The sequence below is a fragment of the Pelmatolapia mariae genome, linkage group LG12 (genome assembly GCF_036321145.2).
Source record: "Pelmatolapia mariae isolate MD_Pm_ZW linkage group LG12, Pm_UMD_F_2, whole genome shotgun sequence".
In the NCBI taxonomy this organism is placed as follows: domain Eukaryota; kingdom Metazoa; phylum Chordata; class Actinopteri; order Cichliformes; family Cichlidae; genus Pelmatolapia; species Pelmatolapia mariae.
Genome location: NC_086237.1, coordinates 28056179 through 28069955, shown reverse-complemented (window position 1 = coordinate 28069955; position 13777 = coordinate 28056179). Strand labels below are relative to the sequence as shown.

Below are 13777 nucleotides of genomic sequence, written 5' to 3'. Positions count from 1 at the left end.
ATGGATTTCATGGAACTCTTTTTCATTTCTCTTGGTACTGGAGTTGTGGTGTACTATGGAGTGAGGCTACTGCTTTTCAGTAGGATGCTTTTTCCAAAACTGTGGTTTCCACTGCCAGAAACTTTCTTCACCTCAATGGGAGAGTGGGCAGGTGAGCAGCATGTTTATGCATGTCCACATGTATGCGTTTGTGCTGTGCGTGTCTGTGCCATGTGTAATGAATACCATACAATCTTCAGTAGGTCATGCTATGATAAATAAATCCTGGAACTTCAGTAGGTTATGTAGTATCAAGCCAACATAGGTATCACGTTTTGTGATACAACACTACATTTATGTGTATACTGTATGTAATTAGAACTTTTAAATGACTACATTATTAGAATTAATTAATATGCCAAAGTGTACATGGCAGAATCTGCAAGTGCCATGAACACTAAGCAGTGAAAGTGATTTAGTTGATCAACTTGTGTGTAAAAGTGCATTTAGTAGGTCACAATAGGATGAGTTCCCTGCCCAAACTTGTTTTAACATTTCATTGTTACACAAGATTGCGCTTGTGCGCTGATATACCCAAAGGAGGCAAGTCCCGACACTTAAAATACTTCTTTTTAAATATACTTGCAGGGCAGCTGATATATGTACAGAAAACACAATTCAAATTCAATATCAAAATGTATGGAACATCAAGCATAAACTGCATGTTTTTCACATAACATCCATTTTGAGATGAGCAAAATGATCTGTGTCAGCATAGTTGACATTGGAAAAAAGCTGCATGACGACAAGGAACACATACCTGTGTGACTCGTTTAACAGTAAGAACTTGGTACAGTACAGGGAGTCAGAAATATACCTCTACCTTACCACACTATAGCCTACTCTTCCAAAAAATGTAAAGAAAATATAACAACTAAATTTATTTTATACACAATTACATGCAGTGATAAGCTCACTGACAAAATGCACCCTATTCCATTGATTTTCAAACTTGTAATAATTTAGATTGGCATGTAGTTGTGTAAAAAAGACTGTTAAAGTGCAAATTATGATATGCAAATTATATAGGCAAACTGTTTCTAATTAAGAATAGGAAAAACATTTTCAGATTTCAAGAACAGACAAGTAAAGCCAAACCTTCGGGTTGAAAACGGCAAATTACTGTTGAAGGTTTGATTTAAACCAATCATGTTTTTCAGTGTTTTCCCAAAACATTTTACCCTGAAGTGTTTTTGTAGTGAGTGGACATACAGGATTAAGAATAATAAGCAGGAAACTTTTACATTCGAAGTGGGTACAACAAATCTAACTTAAACACTCCAAATGAAACTACAGAATAGTGTCAACTTAAAGGCGGCTGAGGAAATGAGCAAATACTGGCTGTCTTGCCAATCTCCTTGTGACATTCCTCTGCAGGTCCAGAAGCAGTTTCATTCACTCAAGAGGTTTGCTTTGGCATCTTATGAAGGGGTTATTCTCTCACAGTGCTCAAAGAAGCCTAATAAAAACACTGGGCTGATCTTGCTTTTCTTCCCAAAGCCCACTTTCCTTCACACTTTCATTACATTCCGGCACAGAGGAATAATATCTGAACAGCATGTTCTAGGCTGCATAAATGACACCCCTCTCCAGTTATTTCTCCCAATAATTGGAAAGTCCCATTTGTATCCCTCTTCAGACCTTTTAAACGTTTTTAGTTTCAAGAAGCCTAAGCGGTGTTGTGTATGTGCATGGATCTATTGATAACAAAGAGAATAAGTTACTCAAATGGTAATGTCCCATTTTTTAGAAGCTCACAAATAATTAGGACAATTGACTATTTCACTATCAGATGATGCATTTTCTTTTTTTATTTCATAATAATTAGGCAGATAAGAGATGTGGGCTTTTCAAATATAAGTGCTGTACTTGTATTTGGTAGCTGTCCACCAATAAGATGTCAGTGCAAGTGAGGGAGGGAATCACTAGGCTGAACAACCAAAACAAGCCTGCCAGAGAGACACTAAAAATGCAGGGGTAACCTAATCATCAGTTGTAAAGGCACTGGGCAGCTCAGCAGCACCCAAACACAACATCTAACCAAGGTAAGAACACTTTTAAGGTGGTAGGTGAATCATCATCAAGAGCTACAATTAAGAAATGCTTTCATGAATGTAATTACAGAGGTTTTACACCGAGATGCAAACCACTGGTCATACTCAGAAACAGGAAGGCCAAAAACATCTAGCAGAGCCTGCAAACCAGATTGATGAAACTCAACTTAACTTGTACCAGAACGATAGCAAGGGAAACTGCTCGTGATTTGAAGCATACCACCTTATCTGACAAAGATGGTAGGGGCATTATTACGACATGTGTGTGTATGATTCTAATTGTGAGTGAATCACTATTGTTTACTGATAATGTGACTGATAAATGTAGAAGGATGAATTATTTAGTGTGCAGGGCTATATGCTCTGCTCAGATTCAGCCATGTGCTGCATAACCTATCAGGCAGTGCAAATAGATAATGACCCAAAGCATGCTGCAAAAGCAACCCAAGAGTTTCTCAAGCCAAAGTAATGGGATACTCTTCAATAGACAAATAATTCATTTGATATTAGTCAAATAGAGCATGTTTTTTAGTTACTGAAAATAAAATCTGAAGGTAGAGAGAAAGACAAACTGAATGTAGTTGCAGTTAAGGCCTGAGCAAAGCATTAACATCTGGTGATGTCCACAAGATTTCAATATAACTTAAAATGATCTTAGTTTGTCCAGCTTTTTGAGTTTCTAAACACAGGGAACTATGCACAATGACGTCTGTAATTCCTAAAAGTTGTGTTAAACCACTTGAATTAAAGATGAAATTCTGCCCTTAAATCACATTTATGTTATTTGATTTAAAATCCGCTGCGCTGGTGGACAGAGGCAACATTGCAAACACTGTGTCTAAACATTGTGTCATCCTTCAGTATTTATTTACTCAACTCTGACAATAGAGTACAATGAACTCGTTGTGACATATCATAGTGAAGTAGCTGTGGCAAGCTTTGTGAGACCACACAGTTTTGTATAAAGTGGACTCTGGACAAACATGGCACTTAGAAACACTGTTAACAATGGGGACAAATAGACTTTCTATTCCCTTGTTGCCCTTGTTGAGTGCATAGGCCAGGGGTCCCCAATCCCAGTCCACGAGGGCCGGTGTCCCTGCAGGTTTTAGATGTGTCCTTTATCCATCACAGCTGATTTAAATGGATAAATTCTCAACATATCTTGAAGTTCTCCAGAGGCCTGGTAATGAACTAATCGTGTGATTCAGGTGTGTTGACCCAGGGTGAGATCTAAAACCTGCAGGGACACCGGCCCTCGTGGACTGGGATTGGGGACCCCTGGCATAGGCTCAACATTAATTTAATATTGGAAAATGTCTTAAGTTGGCTTACAGTTTTACTATCCTGCTGGCTTTTAAATGACAGTCTTTCTTTCTGCATCACTCTCACACAACAGCACATTTGTCTTTGAAGAGAAGCCTCCACAGGCTGCTGCAGTTCACAGAGCTCATTTGCATAAAGGAAAATGTCACAGTCATGTCTGGTTTCAAATTATTTTTGGCATGTTGATTTTATTCAGTTTGTCACAGAGGAATCCAATTTTTGTTTTATAACCAAATGTTATATAACTACATAATGGTGTGTTTCTTCACTCTCAGAAAAATAATGGTTCTTAAATGGTTCTTTTTAAAGACTCTATGGTTCTTCAAAGAACATTACCAGCTAAGGACCCTTTTAATTTATGAAAATGTTGTTTCATATTTTTCATTAAATATTTCAGTGTGATTTCTTCAGTATCAGCTGACTGCAAATTTTTCCACCCTTATAAACAGTACATTTGCGTAATGACTAAAACTGTCATGGTCCTGGGTCATTTTGACCAAGCGCCCCCCTTTTTTTTTTTGGTATTAAGTTCATTTGTTACTCTAAGGAGTTAGTCTATGGGTCCTTAGTTGTTCAGTTTGGATTTCCCCTTGTGTCTTTACCCCCTTTGTCTCCCTCTGTGTACTGGAGTTCTGGTGCCTTGTTTTCCCCTCCTTGTCTAATCCATGTTTCCCCAGGCAGTGATGTCTGTGCTCTCCCTCACGCTCCTCAGTTTTCTCTTTTCCCCCCCAGTCTATATACTCTGTGTATTTCCTGTTTTATTGTGAAGGTCCGTGTCTTATGTCAGTGTGTTCAGCTTACGTTTCCCCTGTCTCGTCAGGTCAGTTAGGTTCAGCCCTCCTGTTTGCCATTCCGCGTTTTCCTCTGTGTGTATTTACAGTGTGTGCTCATCACTGGTTCGTCTGTGTTACCTCCACATGTCATCCCGTGTTCCACCACGTATGTTTTCCTCTGAGTTATGGTTTCATATTTGTTCGTTAGATTGTCCCAGTTTAGGTTTGTTCTTAGTTTCCGTCCATCCCATCTGTGTTCTGTCTGTATTATCATCTCATGTAAATAAAGCCCACTCATTGCATCATCAGTGCCTGCGATTGGGTCCTTTTCCCTTCAACCCCACACAACTGCTGCTGCAGCAGTGACATAAACTAGCACTACTGGCAAACAATGGCCTGTGCAGTCAGTTTCTTGATCATTAATATGCAAATTTTTACAACCAATGATCAACAACTACTGATCAAAGACCACTGATCAATGGTCATGAGTGCCATTCACAGAGCATTGTGAGATGGGGAAAGATGTACCCTTAGGCCCCCTCCTCAATTCAGAAATGGTCTTTCCCTTTTCATGTGAATGGCCTCCTTGACTCCCAGCGTTCCTCCCTGTCCATGATGTGCACATTCTCATCATTGAAAGAGTGGCCACTGGCCTGTAGGTGTGAATAGACTGTGGAGTCCTGGCCTGACAAGTTAGCTCTGTGGTACATAGGACCATTGATCAATCATTGCTGATCAATGGACATTACAATTTGCATCTTAATGATCAAGAAACTGATCTCACAGCCCATTTTTCGCCAGTAGTGCTAGTTTAAGCCATTACGCAAATGTGCTGTTTATAAGGTTGGAAAAATTTGCAGGCAGTTGAGACCGAAAAAAATCACACTGAAAATGTTACGTCAAGATGACGAGAACCAGCTTTTTGGGTACATCTTGTAATGTTTCTTCTTTAATAATCATGATACAGGACAATCTGTATTTCATATAGTTTATGTTTTCATAGGGATTATTCAAATGGTTCCTGTCCATTGGCAAGTATTTTAAATAAATGCTCTCCTTTCACCTCCACTGTATTTTGGTGGAGGCAAAAATTGTAAAAAAAAACAAACAAAAAAAACAAACAAACATACATAGTATATTTCAGGTTTGTTGCAATTGAATTAAAAATATTTGAGTAATCAAGGAATATTAAAACACCAGATTTGAGGTTAGTCTAGATAAAGTTTGTGTAAACTTAAATAACAGTAACTCAGTTTCTGCAGAAAAAATAAAAGGACATTGACTAAGGCAGCCTATTTTTGCCACTCTACCAAGTGAACAATATAACACTATTTTTATTCTTTTAGGGGTGTTATAGCATTATAAAATCTTGTTACTATGTGAAAAGTTAATTGTTCTAATTTGCAGCTATAGTAAGAAAGAGAGAGCATGTTTCTAATATAGTGGCTTTTCTTCAATGGCTCACCATTAAACTGAATTTAAATTTGTATGTACTCCTCACATACAAGGTCTTGAATAATCAGGCCCCATCTTATCTTAATGACCTTATAGTACCATATCACCCCCATTACAGCATTTCGCTCTAGGACTGCGGGCTTGCTTGTGGTTACTAGAGTATTCAAAAGTAGAATGGGAGGCAGAGCTTTCAGCTTTCAAGTCCGTCTTCTGTGGAACCAGCTTCGAGTTTGGATTTAGGGGACAGACAGCCTCTGTACTTTTAAGATTAGGCTTAAGACGTTCCTTTTTTGATAAAGCATATAGTTAGGACTGGATCAGGTGACCCTGAATCCTCTGTTAGTTATGCTGCAATAGATCTAGGCTGCTGGGGAATTCCAATGATGCATTGTTTCTTCTTCAGTCACATTTTTAAATTCACTATGTGTTTATACACCCCTCTGTATTAATTATTAGTTATTATTATTCTCTGGCTCTCTTCAACAGCATGTCTTTGTCTTTGGCTGCCCCTCCCTTAGCCTGGTTCTGTTGGAGGTTTCTTCCTGTTAAAAGGGAGTTTTTCCTTCCCACTGTCGCCAAAATGCCTGCTCGTAAGGAGTCATATGATTTCGTATGATTATTGGGGTTTTCTCTGTTTTCTTTACAATATAAAGTGCCTTTATATTGTTGAGATTTGGCGCTATATAAATAATATTGCCTCCTGGTTGAGGTGTTCCGGGCATGTTCCATCGGGCGGAGGCCCTGGAGCAGATATAGGACACACTGGAGAGATTACAGTGGCTTGCAAAAGTATTCGGCCCCCTTGAACTTTTCCACATTTTGTCACATTACAGCCACAAACATGAATCAATTTTATTGGAATTCCACGTGAAAGACCAATACAAAGTGGTGTACACGTGAGAAGTGGAACGAAAATCATACATGATTCCAAACATTTTTTACAAATAAATAACTGAAAACTGGGGTGTGCGTAATTATTCAGCCCCCTGAGTCAATACTTTGTAGAACCACCTTTTGCTGCAATGACAGCTGCCAGTCTTTTAGGGTATGTCTCTACCAGCTTTGCACATCTAGAGACTGAAATCCTTGCAAAACAGCTCCAGCTCAGTCAGATTAGATGGACAGCGTTTGTGAACAGCAGTTTTCAGATCTTGCCACAGATTCTCGGTTGGATTTAGATCTGGACTTTGACTGGGCCATTCTAACACATGGATATGTTTTGTTTTAAACCATTCCATTGTTGCCCTGGCTTGATGTTTAGGGTCGTTGTCCTGCTGGAAGGTGAACCCCCAGTCTCAAGTCTTTTGCAGACTCCAAGAGGTTTTCTTCCAAGATTGCCCTGTATTTGGCTCCATCCATCTTCTCATCAACTCTGACCAGCTTCCCTGTCCCTGCTGAAGAGAAGCACCCCCAGAGCATGATGCTGCCACCACCATATTTGACAGTGGGGATGGTGTGTTCAGAGTGATGTGCAGTGTTAGTTCCATTTTGGTCTCATCTGACCAGAGCATCTTCTTCCACATGTTTGCTGTGTCCCCCACATGGCTTGTGGCAAACTGCAAACGGGACTTCTTATGGTTTTCTGTTAACAATGGCTTTCTTCTTGCCACTCTTCCATAAAGGCCAACTTTGTGCAGTGCACGACTAATAGTTGTCCTATGGACAGATTCCTCCACCTGAGCTGTAGATCTCTGCAGCTCGTCCAGAGTCACCATGGGCCTCTTGGCTGCATTTCTGATCAGCGCTCTCCTTGTTCGGCCTGTGAGTTTAGGTGGACGGCCTTGTCTTGGTAGGTTTACAGTTGTGCCATACTCCTTCCATTTCTGAATGATTGCTTGAACAGTGCTCCGTGGGATGTTCAAGGCTTGGGAGATCTTTTGGTAGCCTAAGCCTGCTTTAAATTTCTCAATAACTTTATCCCTGACCTGTCTGGTGTGTTCTTTGGACTTCATGGTGTTGTTGCTCGCAATATTCTCATAGACAACCTCTAAGGCCGTCACAGAGCAGCTGTATTTGTACTGACATTAGATTACACACAGGTGCACTCTATTTAGTCATTAGCACTCATCAGGCAATGTCTATGGGCAACTGACTGCACTCAGACCAAAGGGGGCTGAATAATTACGAAACACCCCACTTTGCAGTTATTTATTTATAAAAAATGTTTGGAATCATGTATGATTTTCGTTCCACTTCTCACGTGTACACCACTTTGTATTGGTCTTTCACGTGAAATTCCAATAAAATTGATTCATGTTTGTGGCTGTAATGTGACAAAATGTGGAAAAATTCAAGGGGGCCGAATACTTTTGCAAGCCACTGTATATTTCTCGGGCTGGCGTGGGAACGCCTTGGTGTTTTCCGGATAAGCTGGAGGAGGTAGCCGGGGAGAGCGATTGCTGGGCTTCTCTGGTTAGGCTGCTGCCCGCAACCCAGCCCCGGATAAGCAGAAGATGGATGGATAGATGAATAGTATAATTTTTATGATCAAGCAGAAAATGGTGGGCTTAAAAAAATTACCAATAAATAAAAGAAAACTGACTGAATACCTGTTAGGACCGTTTGTCTAGTATAGTTTTCTTTCCAGATATTCACTAAATGGATTTTGTGCTTGTGCGGATGTGTTTACTAATGTTAGAGTAATAATCCTTATTTATCTTCTCCTGGGGCATAGTGCAGATGATCACAGTTTTAGTGCCTCTCCCTTTAAGACCACACTCTTTTTGAGTTTTTTGTTTGTTTTGTACTGATTGCTCCATGCAAACATTGAGAATCACACACAACTCACTTTGAACTTACCGTAAGTGGGCTGGTACAAAGAAACTCCCATTTCTGTCAGTATAAGGAAGTTTAACAACAGAAATTTGTATTATAGATGATAGTAAAAAAAAAAAAAGACAGGAGTTTTTCTGTCATCTAATTGTTTATTTAATACTTAATTATTTGGTGCAGGATGAATAGACATGGGGGACGTCTTTATCAACAGGAAACATTATAAAACTTATTTGAAAAAACAAAAATTTCTAATGCTTTCCAGTGGGCCAGATTGCAGTTTTTGCTGGGCCAATTCTGGTCCCCAGGCCTTGTGTTTGACACTCCTGTCTTAGAGCATTTAGAGCAGTCTGAAACTTGAGCTTTTGGTTCACTGCAGTAACCTTTACTTATGTTGACTGTATTATTTAAAACTTTGATCATGTTTAACATGAGCACCATATATTAAAATCAAAACGTCCACTTCTCATCACATCACCTCACCACACATGCTCAGTTTGGTTATTTTCACTATTTCATTGTCTTGAATGTAGTTCTTAAGTTTATATAATTAGGTTTTTTTTTATATAGTTGAGTGTGTATATCTACATGGGAAAGACCTATTTGAACATACTGCTGCCTGTTTGTGTAGACTGTGGTTTTCACTAAAGAAGAAATATAAATGACAAAACTTGTAGCGGATTGCATTTCATAAAACTGAGGCTCAATGTGAGGTTTCTTTGTCATTTGATACTTTCCTAATTAAGTAGTAAAAGAGCAGAAATAAATTGTGAATTCAATTTATTTGTTCAGCTGAACAAATTAAAACAGAGGCTTAATTTCAGTTTCTGTTTCAGTAGTTAATAGGCAGTGTCACATTACTCATTTCCCCCCCTGTGCTAACAACACTTCAAACCATGGGATCTTTTTAATGTTTTAATGGCTTTACACAATTTTCTCAGTGCTGTAAAACCTAATTAGATATGAATGCTCATGTAGGCCTGAAAACGGTGATGAAAACAGCCTGTGATCTTTGTAATAAGGGTCAGGAGGAAATGGGAGAGCAGTGAACGCTCAGAAACAAGCAGTTCCCATCAGTTCTTTATCACACCAGGGGAACATGCTGTTTTAGCACAGTTTGTACGAACAGAATGGAGTGAGGATTAAACTAATGTAAACAAATAATAAAACAATCCTGGGATTTGGCTGAAAGCAGAGGAAGATGGGTAAGGCAGTGCATTACTGTACTGTACTGTGCAGTACAGTGCCTCTAGTGGTCAGAATGGAAACTGCAGGAGATTTGATGAGGGATTCATTTGTAATTTTCAGTCTCTCAATCCTCCTTTCAGTGGTGACTGGTTCTTCAGAAGGAATAGGAAGAGCATATGCATTTGCAGTAAGTGACTGTTTAAATAATTCTGCTTGTGTTCTCATAAAACAAAACTAATACACATACTGTACATAATATCTTTTTATATTTTAGCAAATACTTATATGTATAATAATTTGAAATGAGCACACCATAGTTAAACTACTGTTCCTTTGAGGCACACTTGCTACTTTTTGCTGTGTAACTGTGTTTTCATATGTACTTTTCCACTGTCGCTATTGCATCTCAGCTAGCTCAGCGGGGAATGAACATTGTAGTCATGAGCAGAACCAAAGCAAAACTGGATCAAGTGGCTAAAGAAATAGGTATCTATGTGCATGTTTTATTTTCTTTGCTTCCTAAAATGTATGATATCTGCTAATATGCTGTTGATCCAGGCAAACAGTGCACAATATTTGTCTTTTCATTGTTCACAGGAGAAGCCACGGGGCAGAGGGTGAAAGTGATAACAACAGATTTTACCAAAGAAAATATCGTTAGTGAAATTGAAGAGCAACTGAAGGACCTCAACATAGGAGTTTTAGGTGAGCTTTTATTTGTGCCTCCATACAAAATCCAGTTCCAAAAAAGATGGCATGCTGCGTAAATAGAAACACAATTCAATGATTTGCAAATCTCATGAGCCCATATTTTATTTACAACAAAACATCTTCATTTTTAAAACACCATTTTAAGAAAAACATTAGCTTTTAAGCACTAAGCTGGGACAGAGCCATGTTTACTGCAGTGTAGCAGCCCCTCTTCTTTTAAGAACAATCTGTAAATCTGCTGGATTTACAGATTGTGGAATTTTGGGAGATGAATGTTGTTCCATGTTTTGTCCGATATAGGATTCTAGCTGCTCAACAGCCCTGGGTCTCCTTTGTCATATTTTTTGGTGAAAGTTATGGAAGATCGGCAGGCCTGTTCAGCACCCAGACAATGCAGTTGTAGTTGATGCAGAATCGAGTTGATCAATGTTTTGCTGGAACATGCAAAGATTTCCCCCAAAAAAGACAACCAACCTGTTACCGATCAATCTAATTAGCTGCAAAACATTCCTCCAGCTGTTTCTTTTTAGTATGATTTACTTTTCCAGCCTTTTGCTGCCACCATTCCAACATTTTTGAGACATGTCATTCACAGTGAGCTAATATTATTCATGAAATGGTCATTTTAAACATTCGACATATTTTTTCTATGTTCAACTGTAAATGAAACACAAATTTATAAAATTTGCAAATCAACACAGGCACTTTGTGGAATTGGGTTTGTAAAATTTGTAAGTGAAGTGTGTCTAGAGACAAAAAAATGGGGAAAAAACCCTGATTATTTAAGAAAATAATATCAGTTATTTTCCCCGCTTTTTTTCTACCCCAGTCAACAATGTAGGAATGCTTCCTTGCTTCATTCCCTGCAGATTCCTTGAGTATGATGAGCTGGACAAGGTCAGTAGTACCTCAACAGCTTATACTTAAAGGTGTTTAGTTTTTTGTGTATATGTACAAGCACATTATGTTTATATTTGTTGTTTCTTATTAAAAGCCATTGATGATTAGGCTCTAAAAAAATCATCCATGCTTACCTGCTAGCTGTGATTTCTGTATGACTCTCTTTATTGCTTTGGCAGATATAATAGCATCACCTGCATATGTGTGCAAATGTATAATAAACAGATCCAGGACCTTGTGCACGACTCCACAGATGTACAATAAGTAAAAACAAAAACAAAATACCACTACAACATTATGACTAACTATAGATTGTTTGGATTGACCCTATTTGCATAATTATTACTTTTATTGGTAGTAAGTTTGACAGCAGATAGCATCCTGATGTTGAACCTCAGAGGGTTCAGTTTATAATAACATGTTTTTAAAAAAGAATTTTAGCTCCAAATACATTTCTTTAGATATAAATAAAGAGATTATCTGAGACCCATGTTCATCTATGTTTTCAGACAATTACCAAAGTGATAAACTGCAATGTGAAGACGATGGCCAAGGTAAGATCATAGTTTTATTGTTACTACAAAACAATGAATTTAAGTTCATATTGATTGTTTATTGATGAAGACAGTATATAATCATCAGTATAATCTGAGAGGGTTAGCCAGTAAAGGAAGTGCACGTAAATGATTTTGTAGAGCAGGGTTGTCAAAGTCGTTTTACCCTGAGTGCCACATACAGCCCACTATGATCTTAAGTGGGCCGGATCAATCACCTTCCCCTTTCTGTCATTGTAAAGAAGTTTAAAACAGATTCCTGAGATATGGAAGTATGATTTCAGCAGTATGTCTCAGTTTTCTACATAAAAACGACATAAAGTAATAAATTAAATTACAGACAAAGTTTTGGTAGCTTCACCCAGACTGTCCTGTAATTATAAAGCACAAAGTTTTTGTTAATTTGCAAAAAATGTTCTTTTTTATTATCTTTTTTTACTGTGCACCCAAACATTTTTTATAGTTAATAGTGAAAGAACGGGGACTTTTCTGTTATTTACATACTTTTGTATAGAGTTAAAATAGAGTTAAAACTCCACATTTTATGCCATCCTTTACATTTTCTAAAGCTGTCCAGTGGTCGGATTGGAGTCTTTGCCGGCCCAGTTCTGGTCCTTGGGCATTTTGTTTGAAACCCCTGTTTTTTAAGGATTATTTGTATTGTTCTAAAACAAGTTAATGCTTTTCATTGCTACATATGACTCAAGTCTGAACTTATTTTCTTTTGTTTCCAGATGTGCAAAATTATTCTCCCAGGCATGGCGAACAGGTTTCCTACCCATGTTTTCTTCATTAGATGTAATGTGTAAAGTGATGGATAATAACATGCTAATTAATACTGAGTTTGTGCTCATAAGTGTTGTTTAATTATTTATATCTGTTTGTATGTTTATTGTATTTACAGAGGGAAAGGGATGATATTGAATGTTTCTTCTGGAATTGCTTCTATCCCATTTCCCCTGTACACCCTGTACGCTGCATCAAAGGCAAGTTTCACATCAGCGGCACACTTTTAACTCTCTCTGCCCAGGCGACGTATGATCCTTCACATTTTAATTTGCGTTCTTATAGGTGTTTGTGGAAAGATTTTCTCAAGCTCTACAAGCTGAATACAAAGATAAGGGGATTATTATCCAGGTATTTTGATCCTCACTCAGACATCATCTCAAGGTTTATGAAACGAAAGCAATTATTTTCTTTAAATTAACTTTAAAGTCTTTTATTTCTTGTCCTCTTGTCCTAAATCTTCCCTCGCATGCACTGTTGTCAGTCAGTGGCTCCATTTGGGGTATCCACTCGAATGGCTGGGTTCCAAAAAACTAACATGGTGACTTTTTCACCAGAAGACTTTGTAAAATATTCACTGCAGTACGTCAGCACTGGAGACAAAACAAATGGAAGCATCTGTCATACAGTTCTGGTAAGACTTAGAGTCACAAACATAATGCCAAAAACTGCCACCAAGAGACTGACCTGCAGTTTTGTTTGTATGTGTGTGTGCATGTGTGTACAGAGCTGGTTGCTGCAGACTATTCCACTTAAGATTCTCTATGCAGAACCTATGATGCAAGGCTTACAAGACTACGCCAAGCAAAAACTAATGCAGGCTGGATTGGTCTAAATCAAAATCAACGCCAGAAATAAACATGAAGAAGTTTGTATGAAATATTTCTAGCCATAAAGAAATGTATTATGTATTTTTATGCAGCATTATCATGTAACTAATGGATGTAATTTGTGAAAGTATCATTATTTACTGTGTTCATTGTGTGCATATTGTGTGACAGCGTTTTAGTAATTTTGCCTCTGTACACCACCACAGTGGGTTTTAAATCAGTGAGTGAAGATGTGATTGAAGCGTAGACTTTCGACTTTAATTCAAGGGGTTTAACAAACTGTTTAGGAATTAAAAAGCAATTTAAAAGCATGCTCTGTTGGCTTAAGATCAGGTAACTGATTTGTTTATTTAAGAATAGCCCATTTCTCTGGCTTAAGAAACTCTGCT

General features: G+C 38.1%; 1 protein-coding gene across 1 annotated transcript; it reads left to right on the top strand.

Annotated features, from left to right (window-relative positions):
- Positions 1-13472, top strand: hsd17b3 (hydroxysteroid (17-beta) dehydrogenase 3). Its single transcript, XM_063490256.1, has 11 exons — positions 1-151; positions 9748-9794; positions 10018-10093; positions 10205-10312; positions 11148-11215; positions 11728-11772; positions 12507-12541; positions 12677-12758; positions 12844-12909; positions 13043-13192; positions 13286-13472. Exons 1-11 carry the CDS (start codon positions 1-3, stop codon positions 13391-13393), a joined length of 936 nt encoding a protein of 311 aa, XP_063346326.1. The 3' UTR covers positions 13394-13472.
- The last annotated feature ends 305 nt before the right edge of the window (positions 13473-13777 follow it).